Genomic DNA, 16,669 nt, shown 5'->3' on the forward strand with positions numbered 1-16,669 from the left:
AGCCTGAACGTGATCCTCTTGCTGACGGGGAGCCAGTGCAGGTCTCTCAGGTGGCCGGAGATGTGGCTGTGTCGGGGGATGTCCAGGATGAGTCGTGCGGAGGCGTTCTGGATGCGCTGGAGTATTTTCTGAAGTTTGGCTGTGGTTCCGGCGTAGAGGGTGTTTCCGTAGTCCAGTCGGCTGGCGACGAGTGCCTGGGTGATCGTCTTCCTGGTTTCGGTGGGGATCCATCTGAGGATCTTGTGGAGCATCCGCAGGGTGTTGAAGCATGATGAAGAGACGGCGTTGACTTGTCTGGTCATCGAGAGGGAGGAGTCCAGGATGAAACCCATGTTGCGTGCGTGGTCCGTTGGTTTGGGAGTGGTGCCCAGGGCAGGGGGCCACCAGGAGTCGTCCCAGGCGGAGGGTGATGATCCCAGGATGAGGATTTCCGTCTGGTCTGAGTTCAGTTTCAGGCAGCTGTTCTTCATCCATTCAGCGAAGTCTTTCATCCCTTCGTGTAGGCTGGACCTGGCGGTGGCGGGGTCGTTGTTGAGGGAGAGGATTAGCAGGGTGTCGTTGGCGTAGGAGATGATGTTGAGATTGTGTTTGCGTGCGATGGCTGCGAGGGGGCTCATGTAGACGTTGAAAAGGGTTGGGATGAGTGATGATCCTTGTGGTACGCCGCAGATGACTTCGATGGCCGTGGATCTGAAAGGGGGGAGGCGGACTCTCTGGGTTCTTCCGGCGAGGAACGAGATGATCCACTCCAGTACCTTCTCTTGGATTCCGATGTTGCTGAGGCGCTGTACAAGGGTGCGGTGGCAGACAGTGTCGAATGCTGCGGAGAGGTCCAGGAGGACGAGGGCCGCTGTTTCCCCATTGTCGAGCAGGGATCTGATGTCGTCAGTGGCTGCGATGAGGGCGGTCTCGGTGCTGTGGTTGGCTCGGAAACCGGACTGCGAGGGGTCGAGGGATCCGTTCGTCTCGAGGAAGGGGGCGAGCTGTCTGTTGACGGTCTTCTCGATGACCTTGGCAGGAAAAGGGAGGAGCAAGATGGGGCGGTAGTTCTTGAGGTCGGTGGGGTCCGCTGTTGGTTTCTTCAGGAGGGCGCTGAGTTCGGCGTGTTTCCAGATCTCCGGGAAGGTGGCGGTGTTGAAGGAGGTGTTGATGATGTCCCGGAGATGGGGTGCGATGATGGAGTCAGCTTTGTTGAAGACGTGGTGGGGACAGGGGTCGGTTGGCGATCCGGAGTGGATGGTGTTCATCGTGCGGGTGGTGTCTTCGGTGCTGACCGGGGTCCAGGCGCAGAGGGTGGTGGTGGGGGGCGTTGGTTCGGTGGTTGGGTGCATGGTTGGTGTGCCGAAGCTGTTGTGTATATCGGCGATCTTCCGGTGGAAGAACGAGGCGAGTGAGTCGCAGAGGTCTTGCGAGGGAGTGATGTTGTTGTTTCCGGCGCTGGGGTAGGAGAACTCTTTGACGATGCTGAAGAGTTCCTTGCTGTTGTGGGCGTGGTTGTCCAGTCGTTCTTTGAGTGCTGTCTTCTTGGTGGTGCGGATCAGCTGGTGGTGTTTGCGGGTGGCGTGCTTGAGGGCCGTCATGTTGTCCGTGGTCTGGTCGTGGCGCCAGGCTTTCTCGAGGGTGCGGCAGTTCTTCTTGGAGATCTTGAGTTCGTCGGTGAACCAGGGGACTTTCTTGCTGCCGGGTCTGCTGGGAGGGTTCTTCAGTGGTGCAAGGTCATCGGCGCAGTTGGTGAGCCACTGTGTGAGGTTGCTGGCTGCTTCGTTGGGGTTCGTTGTGCTGGCGGGAGGGTACTGGCGGAGGGAGGTGGTGAGCTGTTCGGCGGTGATCTTGCTCCAGCTCGTGCGAGGAATCTGTTACGGGTGGTGGTGGGTCATGGTTCTTCTGAAGCTGAAGTGGATGCAGCTGCGGTCAGTCCAATGGAGTCCGGTGGAGTGGCTGAAGGAGATGTGCTTGCTGGAGGAGAAGACGGGGTCAAGCGTGTGGCCGGCGTAGTGGGTGGGGTGTTCACCAGTTGCTTGAGTCCGAGGTTAGCGAGGTTGTCCAGCAGGGTGGTGGTGTTGCTGTCCTTGTTGTTCTCCAGGGGGAAGTTGAGGTCCCCTAGGAGGATGTAGTCGGCGGAGGGGGGGGCGTGCGGGCTGATGAAGTCGGCGATGTCTTCGCTGAATTGGGTGCGTGGTCCCGGGGGTCTGTAGATGAGGGTGCCTCTGAGGGTGGTCCTGGGGTCGGTGTGTATCTGGAAGTGGAGGTGTTCGGCGGCGGTGAGGGTGTCGTCGGAGTTGGTTGTGATGCGGCTGGTGTTCCTGTGGACGATGGCGATGCCTCCTCCAGTCTGGTTGACGCGGTCCTCCCGGGTGATCTTGTATCCGTCCGGGATGGCTATGGCGATGTCAGGCGCTGAGGAGGCGTTCATCCAGGTTTCTGTGAGGAAGGAGACGTCTGGTGATGTTGTGTCGAGGAGGTTCTAGAGTTCGACGGCGTGTCTGTGGACTGAGCGGGTGTTGAGCAGGATGCACCTCAGGTGGTTGCTGCTGGTGCTCGGCTTGTCGGGTGCGGTGAGAGTCCGGAGGCAGGTGTATTTGCAGGCTTGGCAGGCGAAGGGTCCGTGGGTGCGTCTCAGGGTAGCTCGGTAGCAGGCGGGGGATCGGCCGGCGTTGAGTGCGTAGAGGGTGGCGGTGTCGTAGGTTTGTCGTGTGGTGTGGCGTCGTCGGGGGCCAGGGGTTCTGGCGCTGGGCGCGGACCAGGCGCATACGGGCTTGCCTTTGGCGCACAATTGGCGCGCCCGCTGCGCGTGCGCATGCACTCCGCCATAAATGGCGAAGTGGGAGGGAGGAGCAGCTGGGAGGCGGGAGCGGGGCGGCGAATGGGAAGGGAAACAGAAGCAAAAGGGGCGGGGCCGCAGGGGAGCAGGGAGAAGGGCGGGAAACGCGGCAGGGGCAGGACACAGAACGGTGCAAACAAGAAGAGAAATAGCACAGAAACAAACTAAAGAGGCAGGAAACAAAATACAGAGGCAGAATACAAAAATGCAAAGGACCAGGAACTTAGCTGCTGGGCAGCGGCGAAACTCGGCAGAAGCGGGGGCAGCCTGGGCTCACTCACGGGGAGTGTGCGCGGTGTGTGGAGCGACCGGCCCAGTGGGTCAAGGGTCACTTTTCGAGTCGTATGAGAAAAGAACATCAGAATATTGCAATCTCACAAGCTACAGAGAATGGAATGTTGTTACTTTATTAAAGCCTTTTTGGCAAAATGCTACTAATTTCAGTTAGACAATTTTGCCAATCTCCTTTAGCACTCAGTATTTAAACCATCAACATGAGAAAGTAGAGATATCACCGATTAACACTCACTTTAAAAAATAAGCATTGGTAAAGTTAATTGGTTTGGTATTGGCTATGAGCTGCCTGGCTTTCTTAATGCCGGTTTATTTTTGTTGACGATTTTAATTATAAAACTATTTTGGGAGCTGATTGGCCATTCACCAATAATTTAAAACAAGCATTTGCAATGCAATAGGTCTCGCATTAGGAACGTTTGAGGTATTGGTATTGTAAAAGACACATTTTGTATTTATGTGTTGGTTTTGAAAATAGCAAAATTAATAGCTTTGTCATTTACAATGCCAATAGTTATAACTTTCGCAAATGTGACACCTATAGCATTTGTAATGCAATATGTGTTGTATTCACGTGACTTAGATGTATTGATATTACAAATAACAATGGCTTTTAATTGTTTTAAATAATTAATACTTAAATAAAAGTTATTGTTATTTATAATGGCAATAGCTGAAACTTTTGTAAATAACTTTTGTGAAGATTATGTTCAGTGTATTTTATTGTGACGAAAATCCAAGAACAGAAGTGAAATATTAACATCTTATTGTGACATTTGTAATAAAGCTTGAAACATTGAGAGAACATATTTGAACCAGTTATTGTTGAATGATTGCACAGATTGATGCTGTGGTGGTGCTGAGTGATGATGTGGTGGCCACAAGTGATGCTGTGTCTTTCAGTGATGCTGTGGTAGCGCATAGTGATGTTGTGGTGCCCCTGAGTGATGCTGTGGTGATGCGATAGATAGAGTGAGTGCGATAGATAGAGGGAGGGCGATAGACAGATAGATAGATAGAGAGTGATGGCGATAGATAGAGTGAGTGTGATAGATAGACAGATAGATAGAGTGAGGGCGTTAGATAGACAGATAGAGTGAGGGCGATAGATAGATAGATAGTGTGAGGGCGATAGATAGATAGAGTGAGGGCGATAGATAGATCGGGAAATCAGAGAGAAATAGTATAAAGTATGTCTATATCGATTTAGGACGGTTTAGTGATAACTTTTATGCTTCACCGGATGGAAGACAATTATTAAAATGCCTTTACAACCTAGAAGGTAGTAACTAGGACCGGGAGGCAGAGGTTCATGGGAGAGAAAAGACACAGCATAGATGCACAGGAGACAGGCGGAAGAAAGAGATGCACAGGAGACGGATGGAATAGAAACACGGGAGACAGAGACAGATCGATGAAGGAAAGAGAAATAGAGTGAGAGCGATCAATAGCGTGATGGCGATAGAGTGCGATAGATAGACAGATAGAGTGAGGGCGATAGAGAGATAGATAAAGTGTATTTATGTTGCATTGAGTAGAGTGTAAGTATGAGGTGTGTAATTATATGGCACTGAGTGGTATTATGTGGAGTGTATTTACGTTGCATTGAGAAGAGTGTAATTATATGGCGTGTAATTATGTGGCACTGAGTGGTAATATGGGGAGTGTATGTTGCATTCAGTAGAGTAATTTTGTGGCGTGTAATTATGTGGCACTGAGTGGTATTTGAAGTGTATGTTGCATTGAGTGCAGAGTAATTATGTTGCATAAAATTATGTGGCACTGAGTGGTATTATGGGAAGGTTATGTTGTATTCAGTAGAGTGTAATTGTGTGGCATCTAATTATGTGGCACTGAGTGGTATTGTTTGGAGTGCATGTTGCATTGAGTGCAGTGTAATTATGTAGCATATAATTATGTGGCACTGAGTGGTATTGTGTGGAGTGTGTGTTGCATTCAGTAGAGTGTAATTATGTGGTATGTAATTATGTGGCACTGAGTGGTATTTGGAGTGTATGTTGCATGGGGTGCTATGAAATTATGTGGCGTGCAATTATGTGGCACTGAGTGGGATTTGGAGTGCAGTGTAATTATGTGGCGTGTAATTATGTGGCACTCAGTGGTATTTGGAGTGTATGTTGTATTGAGTGCAGTGTAATTATGTGGCACGGAGTGGTATTTGGAGTGTATGTTGCATGGAGTGCTGTGTAATTATGTGGCGTGCAATTATGTGGCACTGAGTGGGATTTGGAATGCAGTGTAATTATGTGGCGTGTAATAATGTGGCACTCAGTGGTATTTGGAATGTATGTTGCATTGAGTGCAGTGTAATTATGTGGAGTGTAATTATGTAGTACTGAGTGGTATTTGGAGTGTATGTTGCATTGAGTGCAGTGTAATTATGTGGAGTGTAATTATGTAGTACTGAGGGGTATTTGGAGTGTATGTTGCATGGAGTGCAGTGTAATTATGTGGCATGTAATTATGTGGCACTGAGTGGTATCCGATCAGTATTTATCCATATTTGTTTTGTGAATAAATGAAGTTGCAATTTGTATATTTCCGCACTTATTTATTCAATAAATGTGCACTTATACTTTGCTGCATGCCGGGTTTAGCTTCTTTCAAAGCCCCAAAAAATAGCACCCACATGAAAATATTAGCATTACAGCATAGGTTTATATTAAAGCATGCAAACATTTAAGGAAATCACCTTTTTATTTTTCAACTCCCCCATGCTGTCAAACCGAATAGCTAATGACATAGAATTAGTGAATGACAGCATGGGAGTCAATCCAAAGATACACAATTTTCAGTATTTTTCCACTTAAAAAACAAAAATACAGATAGGAAACACAATGATTTTTGTCAGTATTTTACGGTAAAAATCAGTAAAAACTGAAAACTGGGAGCCTTTTGCATAACGATGCGAACCGTGATAGCATTGTGAAAGTGGAAATGCGGGTCGAGCTATATGCCATCGAGCTTTTTAGCGTGTTGGTCAAGCTGTCATTAGCGTCTGCTGTTAATATCCTCATTCAAGATGGCGGCCTTTTTTAACCTGTTTGAACGGAGTGCTTCCACAAATGCCTTCCGACTAAAGTACGGTAATACTTCCATCTCAGTAAGGGAACTCAGCCCAAGATGGCCCTATTTGGCAAGACTGGCGGCTGTGACCTGAGCGTTGAAACGGTCACTGAGCGAGTGCATGGGCATCTGAGTAGTGCTCTCAGGATGATTTGCTGAGCCCGTCCCACCTGTGCAGCTACGTTCGAGTCATGGACGTATTCTCTGTGTATGAAGGACTTTTCTTGTACGGTTACAACTTGATGGAAACCGGAACCTCTGTTTCCGGAGGATTGTTGTGTGAGTCGCACTGCTTCCTGTCCAAGCAACCACATGTGTTAGGACGGGAGAAGGCAACAGTTTTGAGTGCTCATTAAGGAATAAAAGTCTACTTTTGTCAGTAAGCGGTGACTATTTGGAACACCTTGTTGGTGCCATGGCAAAACAAGCTCTCTGCACTGCGTGGCGGGGGGCGGGGGGGAGGGGGGAATGGGTAGCGGTATGGGTGCTTGTTCACGAGAGCGAGGCCAGCAAGTTCGGGAGCACATTCCTTTGAAATCTGATGGGGACATCAAAGGAAGGGTGGGAGGGAACGAGCAGACCTGCAGAGAGTGTGAATGGGAAGAGCGGCGGTGGGAGGGGGAAGTAGGAGAGTGGTGGTGTGCGATGTGCACGCGCGGGCGAGTGGCAGCCTTTGAAGTGTGATGGGGGGAGCGGCAGCCTTTGAAGTCTGATGCGAGGCACAGACAAACGGTGGGGTGTGACGTGGCTGGCCTCGTGCACGCGCCTGTCTCACATGAACTGTGTCTAATCCGCCGTTTTGGTAGACTGCTCTTTTGCCCTTACTATAATCTCACCAGCAATGCGCAAGCGCATTAGCAGGCGAGACCTAAAAAATATGACAAACAAAAAAGATTTGGTCTGAAATAAAACACATACTGCCATAGTAGTCCACAGCACTGGATGAAGCTACTTTGTGTGTGAATATACATACTCCTTTGTGGAAGAGCAGAATACCGTCACTCAGAGCAAAGTTAGCCAAATGCAGAATTTGGCTGTCCCACAGGCTCATGTGGTATGGTGGTAGGGGACAGAATATAAATGTGAATGGCCACAAAAGACCAATGAATGATGAGGACTTGCTAAAAGCCCCTATATGTAAACATATCATAATCTTACTAAAATCAAAAGGCTTGCACTGTTCAGCCATTGGCTACTGGTTCGCTTGGTTTTACGCATTAGTATACATGATTAGCATTACTGTTGGCATCAGCCCCCAGCATTTCACAGATGTTCACACTTTCCATTTACACTGATGAGTGCTGAAAGTAGCTGCAGCGGTTCCAATTCACATACGTACATGGATATGATACACCCAACCATTGCTACACAGACACATAGAGAAGTAAATTTTCCCAGCACTCCGGAGCGCTGAACAGAGTGCTAAAACCATATGTGCGTTTGTGGTTGGCACAACATGTGCATCTTTCCAAACAAGTTATAGCACCTCTGCCAACTGCTGCAAAACGCATTGCAATGTCCAGTTACAATGGAAATCTCTTAACGTCTACAATCTCAGACACTGTGGGTCAGTCATATGAACAAGCATTTACAATGCAATGGTCTCGCCATTATTAAAGGTAGAGCTATTGGCATTGCTCATGACATTTTTTTTCAATTTCTTTTTCTTTAAAACATAAATAAATGGTATTGTCATTTACAATGGCAATAGGTGAGCATTAGACAGTAGTAGAGTATTCCCAGACACAGAGCCACGCACACACACACAAACGGCTCCGTGTGTGTGTGCGTGGCTCTGTCTGTGTGTGTGTGTGTGCGTGGCTCTGTCTGCGTGGGTGTGTGCATGGCTCTGTCTGTGTGTGGGTGTGTGCGCGGCTCTGTGTGGGTGTGTGCGCGGCTCTGTCTGTGGGTGTGTGCGCGGCTCTGTCTGCGAATACGCTCTACTACTCTCTAATGCTCACCTATTGCCATTGTAAATGACAATACCATGTATTTATGTTTTAAAAAAAAGATGAAAAAAATTGTCATGAGCAATGGCAATAGCTCTACCTTTAATAATGCAGAGACCATTGCATTGTAAATGCTTGTTTTGGGTCTTGACCTGAGAAAATCTACTATGTGTATATCTATGTATATAGAGATAACTCTAATCACTAGTGTATGCAGCAGACCTTTGTACTCTCTACCATTCTTATTTGACTCTTAGAGTATATCCATTCTTATCTCTTCCTTGAGTGACTTTACATCTTGTACATTTGCATTTTTTTCTGTTTGTATCTTTTATGTAATGCATGTAATCCTAAATCCTTATGTGTTGCAACTGGTTCTTATGTAAAGCGTGGACACCTTCGGGTAATGTTCGGGCTATATAAAATCACATTAAATAAATAAAAAATAAAGAACAAAGGTTTCTAACATATCAATTCATTTTCCCAAGTGCTGCTAAAATATATATATTCAACGTTGAACGATTACAATGGCCACGAGCAACAAGCTTTGGCATAATTTGTTCCTGCACTTGTGTGAAAACTATTGAATTCGTGCACATCCTGGATGATGCGCTATTACAGCAACGTGCACAAATACATATATTCGCTGATGTACGCAAATATGCAAGATAGATTAAGTAGCACTTCTCAAGAATTCTTCCTGTACAGTTATCTAGCCCACAGTGTGAGGTACATTTAAATTAGTGTGTTTTTAAATGAGAAGTTGTCCAACACCGGATTGAAACTCGGTTTCCGAAATGTATTTTAGGAAAACTGTTGCATGTGGATTGTTGATTTAAAAAAAAAAAATCCTGACTGACTTTAAACGGCCCTCCTTTGGGCGGAGCTCTGAGGGTCACAGAAAGTGGGCAGGCATAGTTTCTATGATGGAAAGACAAGTATGAGAAAGAGAACAAGGTATGGAGAGAACCAGGATCAAAGGAAAGGCTTAAGAGTCCATGATGGAAACAAGCATTGGCAAAGTCAATGGGGCTGAAATTAGCTGTCAGACTATTAGCTTTGTTGGTGCTGGTTTTGTTTGCTTTTGTTTTTGCAAAACGTTTTTGTTGGGGGAAGATGCTGGACCTCGCCCATCTAAAACACATTGGCTAAAAACAAAATATGATTTGGTTCCGAAAAGCACACATTGCCACAAGAGACCCTGACACTTAAGGGAACTGCCTGTGGTGAATGGACAAAGCGGGCAGGAAAGATGGGACAGTGACAACAGGGTGACAGAGTGACCAGACTGTAATGAGTGCACGTCTAGCTGTGGTGCGCCGGAGCTTGTGGTTGTGAAGGCTACTACAGCACTGCCCAGTTCCTAGCGCCTTGAAGTGGAGGCTGGGTTTACTATTGGAGCTGATCACCCCAGATAATGCGCCTACTCACTGAGTGTAATTTCCCAGGGCCGGCCTGTGCGGAAATGCTGCCCCTGTAGAGTACGGTGGCGCGATGCACACTGGTGTCCGGAGGTCGGGAGAGCGGTCAGATGCGGGAGCGCACGGACCCTGCTGGGGACACACAGATGTCTCTGGTGAGAGCACGCTTGTGTCCGCTCCCTGCGAGCCACACTCCGTCCCTGCCCCTCTTGTTATAGTAACCCTCTTTCACTCCTGCTGACCAGAAAATGCAGAGTGCAGTGAACGAGTGTCTGCGCCTCGTCTCCCTCTCTGCACGACGTTGGCGCTTTAGCGGACTCTGGATCCCCTCTCCTGCCCCGTACACACCCCTCACTCCTTCCCTAGCCCTTCTCACCTTGTCGTCAAGTTTCTCCTTTCATCGCCGGAGCTGTTACAACCCTCCCCAGCGGCCAGAACTTCCCCTCGCTTCTCACAAGTCCTCCTTCTTAATGTTTTGAACTGCTGCGCCCTCACGAGCCAACACGATTGCGCATCACCTGATGCAAATGTGAACGCCCACGCTCTGAGGTCATCAGGGTGAGGCTGTGGACAGTTTTTAATACAACGTTACGTACAACAGCCTACAGTGGGACATCTGTTTTCACGTACGTCACTAACAGCAGTGACTTGGTTGCAAGTGGAGACAAAAGGTCCGATACACTTAAATGCCAATGAAGTTGGAGTGCCTACTTCAGATGTCGAAAATGAAAATGAGTGAGAGGTGGACCGGAACCAAGGAGACTATTAACAGAAAACAGCCGTACACTACACGCTGCTAGAAAAGTGTAGTAATGACCAGTACCTAGAGACGTTACAGCGCAAGCGTTAATCTGCCCTAACTCCTGTGTTTAAGCTAAGTGCAGTTCTATATACACACTACCACTGTCTTTTTACTAGTACTCAACACCTGTGCTGACTGCTTCATCTTAACCCCACTATCAACGCTCTCGTGCAATAGGCGATACTCCAAAAGCCACATTAATACCTCAGAACTGCAGCCCAGTGCCCTAGGATAGTACTGGTACTCGCATTATCGCGGCATCTGTCCTAACATGCCAGTGCCGGTATAGAGCACTGTAGTCTGTAAACGAGAACCCAGCATTGATTGAATCAAAGGCATCTGTACCAGTAGTAATCGCATTAAGCGCAGACACCACTTTCAGTATTAGTTTAGCATTTCACACTCAGTGACACTAGGACTCATTATGTGGCCTAATGGTCAGAGCTGTCGACTTTGGAACTGGGGAACCAGGTGAGAGTCGTACACCGGCTCATCGTGCGCTAATAGTCTAATTCTCCCAGTGCATACAAAATAATCGTGGAATGCAATCCGATGCTCTTGTAAATGCACTGGACCAGATTCGCGCTATATTTGACTGCAACCACGTCTACCCCCATCATTGATATTCACAAACACCAAGAAAACGGTTTCCCAGTATAATAATCTCATTCGTACCCGGAGCATTAGCACCAACATCCCAGACCTAGTCCACTATGACCTAGGTAGCTCCTCAGTACCGACTGTTAGCTGATCTATTCCTCGAGGCACTAGCATTCGCAGTGCTGGGGCGACGGTACATGTCAACATTTAGAAACAGGAACGAGGTAAGAACAAAACGAACGTTTAAAATCGTATAGAGACTAACATTGAAACGGAGATAATTTTAGACGAGAGGCATGGGAGCCCCGGCAGGCAGCTCCCGACTTCCTCTTTCCTGTCCCGGGCCGGCAGCCAATCAGAGCGCAGCCCGGGGGATGATGTCATGGGATGTCCCGCAGTCCCGCCCCCGGCCTGCCTGACTTCCTGGTCTCGGCCGGGCGGCAACGGGGACAATTTCACCTGGCAATGCCGGGTGGGCACCGGCGGTAAAGATAAATTAAGCGCTCCCAAAGTCCTCGTGAAAAATAAACCGCTCCCTGCGCTAGGGCACAAATCAAGCGCACCACTGAGCCAGCCAGTGAGGTGGCAGGGACACTGCGCATGCGCAGGAGAGGGGGGTCGAGGAAAGAGCAGCCTAATAACACGGAGGCAAGCTCCGTCTTTTTTTCGGATTTGGGGGCGTGGCTAAAACGTGGAAAGAAGAACGCCGAACACACCTCCAAATCCAAAAAGGACGGAGCCTATTTGGAGTGACGGCTCTCTCCTGCAATGGCTGGCCTCCATTTAGGAAGCCAGCCAATGGGAGAGAGAGCCAAAATTAGAGGCGGGATTAAGAGCCCCTCTAAGTAACATAAGATCTCGCTACTTCCGGTTCTGACGAACCGGATAGTACCTTGACCTAAAAATGAATACCCACCAGATATGGTCCTGCACGGGAACTGGTGCTGAATAATAGAAGCGCTCTGCAATGGGCAGCAAACAAAAAGAAAATTCACTAGACAGAGGCCTTTGCATATGGAAGCAGCAGAAAGATGCTGGATGCGCTTGCATGGACTACAGGAACATTGCAGCAAACATACACTATTGGGTAGTCACTTTATGTTGAACGTGTTTGACAGTTTCCTGCTGCTTCTGAATGGAGCTGGGCTCGCTGGCTTGGGTTCACCCCACAATCTCAACGCAGATAGGGCCTCTGCATGATCTTTTTTCGCTATTGGATATTCGTACTCTCAGCTGTAGAATGAGGTCATGCCCTCCTAAAGGTTTGTTGGAAGGGGGCATTTTCGTCTTTGAAGTTAGTACGATAGTGGTGTGCCAGAGCTATTAGAGCAGACTCTGCACACTTTGCCTTCAGTAAGTAGTATGCAAGCCTGATAAGTGTACTTATGAAGCCAGTGGGTGTTTGAAATTATACAATCTTACCTTTGGTGTTGCCTTAAATGATATGCAGTTATGAATTTATAGAGTTTTGACCACAGACTACATCCCTTTAGAAGAAAGCATAATGCATTCACAGCAGGTTCAAAGATGTGTGTGTTGTGTTCCAATGAAATCTAATGTAATAGAAGCAACGGTACTTGATATGAATGTCAATTTCATGGTACAATGGAGATCATTTTAAATACAAGAAGGGACAAATTACAAAATCGAATATTGCTGCTGAAAATTACATGTTAATTGTTCTCTTTTTACACTAAATAGGATTCGATATTCTGCTTGGTTGATCTTGCTTAACTTATGACATCTTTCATATATATGATTGGTTTAATTAATTAGATACAAATGTGCAGAATTTTTGTTTATAACCCATACATCCCACACGACTACCACGAGAACTAAGTGACTGGCTTAAAATTAAAATACTTACCCTACTTACTCCTACCTACTAATGCCTGCTCAATCTTCCTTATTACTTCTTTTAATCTTCTTTCCTCACTTAATTCAAGTTACTTCTACCATACTCCAATACTTACTGCTACTTTTATTCCTACAAATGCCTGCTTTTAGTTCTACATACACCTATTCTCATTCCTACTTGAACCCATTCACTTCTAATATTACTCCTACATAGTCTTACGTGTTTACTCCTACTCTTATTCCTACTTACTCCTACCTACACCGTACATATGCTTGCTTAGATACCCTTATGTACTCATAGCAGATTCTAATTATTCCTACCTATACCTACGTATTCTATTCCCTACTACTTCTACCTGCAGCTATTCTTATTCCTACGTCTTTACTTGTTCCTTACTATTTAACCTTAGTCATAGTCGTACTTCTACTTACTATAAACATGCCTACTCATACTTCACTGTTTATATACTACCACACACCTTTTATCTTTTTCTTACATATTTCTACTTACACCTTCTCTTACTCCTTTACTTATTCATAATTATTCTTACATGCAATCCAATTCTTCTACTTTCTAACTCTACTCCTTTTAACATCCATTCATACTTCACCCAATATCTCCATAATCCACCCTCTCTAAGATTATGTCCACCAAGCTTTTATCTTTCAAAATCTATCCATTCTTCCATCCATTTACCTACATGTCTACCATTCCAACTATGCAACTGTGCCACTCTAACTAACACCTCTCCACTGTGTGCACCTAGAAACACCCAATCATCCATGCAATCTGACTGCATATGTGTTCTGTATATGTGTGTGTGTCTTTATGCCCATGTGGGTATGGTCTTACAGTTACTGTTGCCTTTAAGGAAAGTTTTGGTGTTATGACACAACACACGATAGGAGCATCAAAGGAACACACACGCCTAAAACAAGCCACATCTATTGGTTTTGCTTATTATTACTTGTATTTATATTCTATCAAGGGGGTCCCAGAATGCTCTTTGTCAGTGCTTTCCCAATCTGCCCGGCCTTTCTCTCCATGGCTTCTCAATTTGTTTCATTTTGGTGCTCCCCATCCATCCCTGTCACTCGCTTTCAAATAATTATCTTTTCCTTTAGGGCCTGGCAACTGTAAAATGCTCCAATTCGATCATGGCGGACTGCCATTATTGAACACCCTGCACTCTCTTTTTTCCCTCATACCCTATGGATGGTCCCCCCCCCCCCCCCCCCCCCCCATCATCTCAGACACTGTGCACTACTGCAGAATTGTGTCTGGCTATCTTTCCCCTTCTCCGTCACTGCTTCTACCTGACCCCTCACTGTTACTGGCTCTGCCAAAGACAGGTGGAGAGGTGACAACGGATGAACCAATTGCAGTTGTAGGATTGTCTTCAAAAGTAGATACAATTTATTTTTCTAAACTTCCAAGGTGGTGGTCATGTTGTAACACACGGAACATGACAGCCAAGTTCAAAGTACAGAAAAATCATATTTTGTGTGTTTTCAAGATCGCCACCATGTTGCATCACATCCGGGTGTGCCACGCAATATGACAGCCATACTGAAAGCAAGAAACATTATTTACATTTTTTTCTGTACTACAAAATCGCTGCGTCACAGAGACAGAGAATTTTGCATCATGTAACATGGTGGCCATCTTGAAAGAATACCAAATAATCTTTCAAGATAGCCAGTCATGCTTATGGGCTTTGCCAATGTGGCCCATTTCAAAAGTATCAGACATTGGCAAAGCCAACAGTGGCGGTCACAAAGCAATGGCAAAGCAAGACTGATTTGCTTTTCCAATGCTTCTATTCCTTATACAAACTCTAAGCTACTATAGAATGGATATATTTTTACGATCCACTAAGGCAACACTAAAGGGCATGGAATGTGTGTGTGACTGGAGTCAAACTTCATGGTGACCTGATACCAGAGTTATCACAGTCAACATACTGATAGAATAAACAGTACCTAATTTAACTGAGCAAGCTACTGCATACCAAGCCACATATTGTGCTAAAAAAACCATAAGTTAAAGAATAAATACTAAGATGTTGTTATGTTATGGATTCTTATATAGCGCATGACTCACCCAGGGGCATCTCAGCGCTTTACCTATGGGAATCCAGAACCACAAGACAGGGAAGAGAGTAATGACATGGCCAGCTTAAAATAAGAATGTTTTAATTGTTTCCTGAAATGCAGGTAGATAGCAAAACTGCTTTCTTAATAAATGCAAAAAATGACATTTAGAGTGGCAGAATAAATAATAATAAATACACACACACACACTTTACTTTCTTATCGGCTAGAACTGCATAACATTTGTACTGGCAACAAAAGAGGGTGACATCAACTCACCTTGTCACCAATTCGACAGAGATATTCAGCTTTTGCCATCATGGCATCACGAATTTCACTTTCACCCAAGTTCTTTTCTGCATCTTCTAATACATCGTCAAGCCGTTTCAACTCATCTTCATTAGCCTTTTTCATTTTATTTAACAGGTCGGTATCTACTTGCCAGTCAAGCTGTTTACATAGTCCCTCATAATATGGTGCCATGTCTGTGGAAGGAAAAAAAAGACAACCACAATAACACTAGTAACCTTTAACGTACACCTAAAATATAGAGTACACGCCACTCCGATAGCAAAAACTCACCGTCACGCAGGAACCATTGTGATCTATATGCAAAAACATGAAATGTCTACTCCGCAACTAGTTCAATTTTGTTTGATTTAAATAAAAGGCATTGTAACATACAGCCAAGTGCAGCAGATGCATTAATATCTACAAGACTGCTTCTCCACAAAACAGAACCTAAAATAGAATGTAAACACAAGTCCTGCTAACATTTGTTATTAAACAGATAATCACTCCAATAAAAAGTATGTTAGAAGTATTAAAAATCACCCAAATAAAAATATCAATATTTTAACATTTATAAGTTTTAACATAAAAACAATTTCCCTCACACATCTAGTCACCTGGTGGAAAGATACTGGTGGTGATATTACGCGCCGGTACACCCTGCCGAGTAGCTGAGCGCGATATAAATGTATTTAACAATAACAATTAACAAGTCTGTTATGCCAGGATTTTACAAACAAAGGATACACATTTTTAAAATTATTAGAAAACCTTGATATTAAGAAATATACAATTAATAACCATATTCTTTAGCTACATAGGGCTGACCAGCACAGGCCATATAAACATATTTCCTTCAATTCCTGCCACACACAGAACACCCAGCTTCATCCCTGGCATGATGGCAGACTTGCGAATCGACCCGTTTTCACCATTCATGATCTCCCCTCCAATCTTAGTGTAAAGGATTTGAGGACGCCCTGTTTGCCATGACATGACTTTGGGTCTGCAGATAAATGGTTTATATGTCCAACTGAACAAAGTAAAAATATCGCTGCTCCAGAGAAACCACTCAGTGTAAATCACCAGCCCCTCTCTCTTCTAGATAAGGCATTAGGATTACAGGAACATCATGAATGCTGCTCTACTAAAGTGACAAATCGAACAGCTTCATAAAAATAAAAAATTCCTTGCCCAAAAACCAAAAAGTGCCTCCATCAAACATGCATTGGCTATGTCAATACTTATCACCTTTGGAACCTACTGGCTTTTAGGCAAAAAAAAAGAAGCTGTGCAGCATAGCTAAAAAAGAGAAAAACGCATATGGTGCATCTTGTATGCACGCGCACCAAGCATGCTCTTGACTACAAAATGATGAACATGAGTTTTTCCCTTTTTGGTTTCCAAGTTGGATTGGTAATCAAAAAGAAAAAAGTAGCGTGAGCTGGTGAGG

At 45.6% G+C, this 16,669-nt stretch overlaps 1 protein-coding gene across 1 annotated transcript in view; it reads right to left on the minus strand.

Annotated features, from left to right (window-relative positions):
• PSMD6 (proteasome 26S subunit, non-ATPase 6) overlaps positions 1-16,669 on the minus strand; it is a 57,730-nt gene that overhangs the window by 37,887 nt on the left and 3,174 nt on the right. The window contains exon 2 of the mRNA XM_078661543.1: positions 15,205-15,410. Coding sequence (XP_078517669.1) covers positions 15,205-15,410 — 206 coding nt within the window. The remainder of the gene's footprint in view (positions 1-15,204; positions 15,411-16,669) is intronic.

The sequence above is a fragment of the Lissotriton helveticus genome, chromosome 9 (genome assembly GCF_964261635.1).
Source record: "Lissotriton helveticus chromosome 9, aLisHel1.1, whole genome shotgun sequence".
NCBI classification, from domain to species: domain Eukaryota; kingdom Metazoa; phylum Chordata; class Amphibia; order Caudata; family Salamandridae; genus Lissotriton; species Lissotriton helveticus.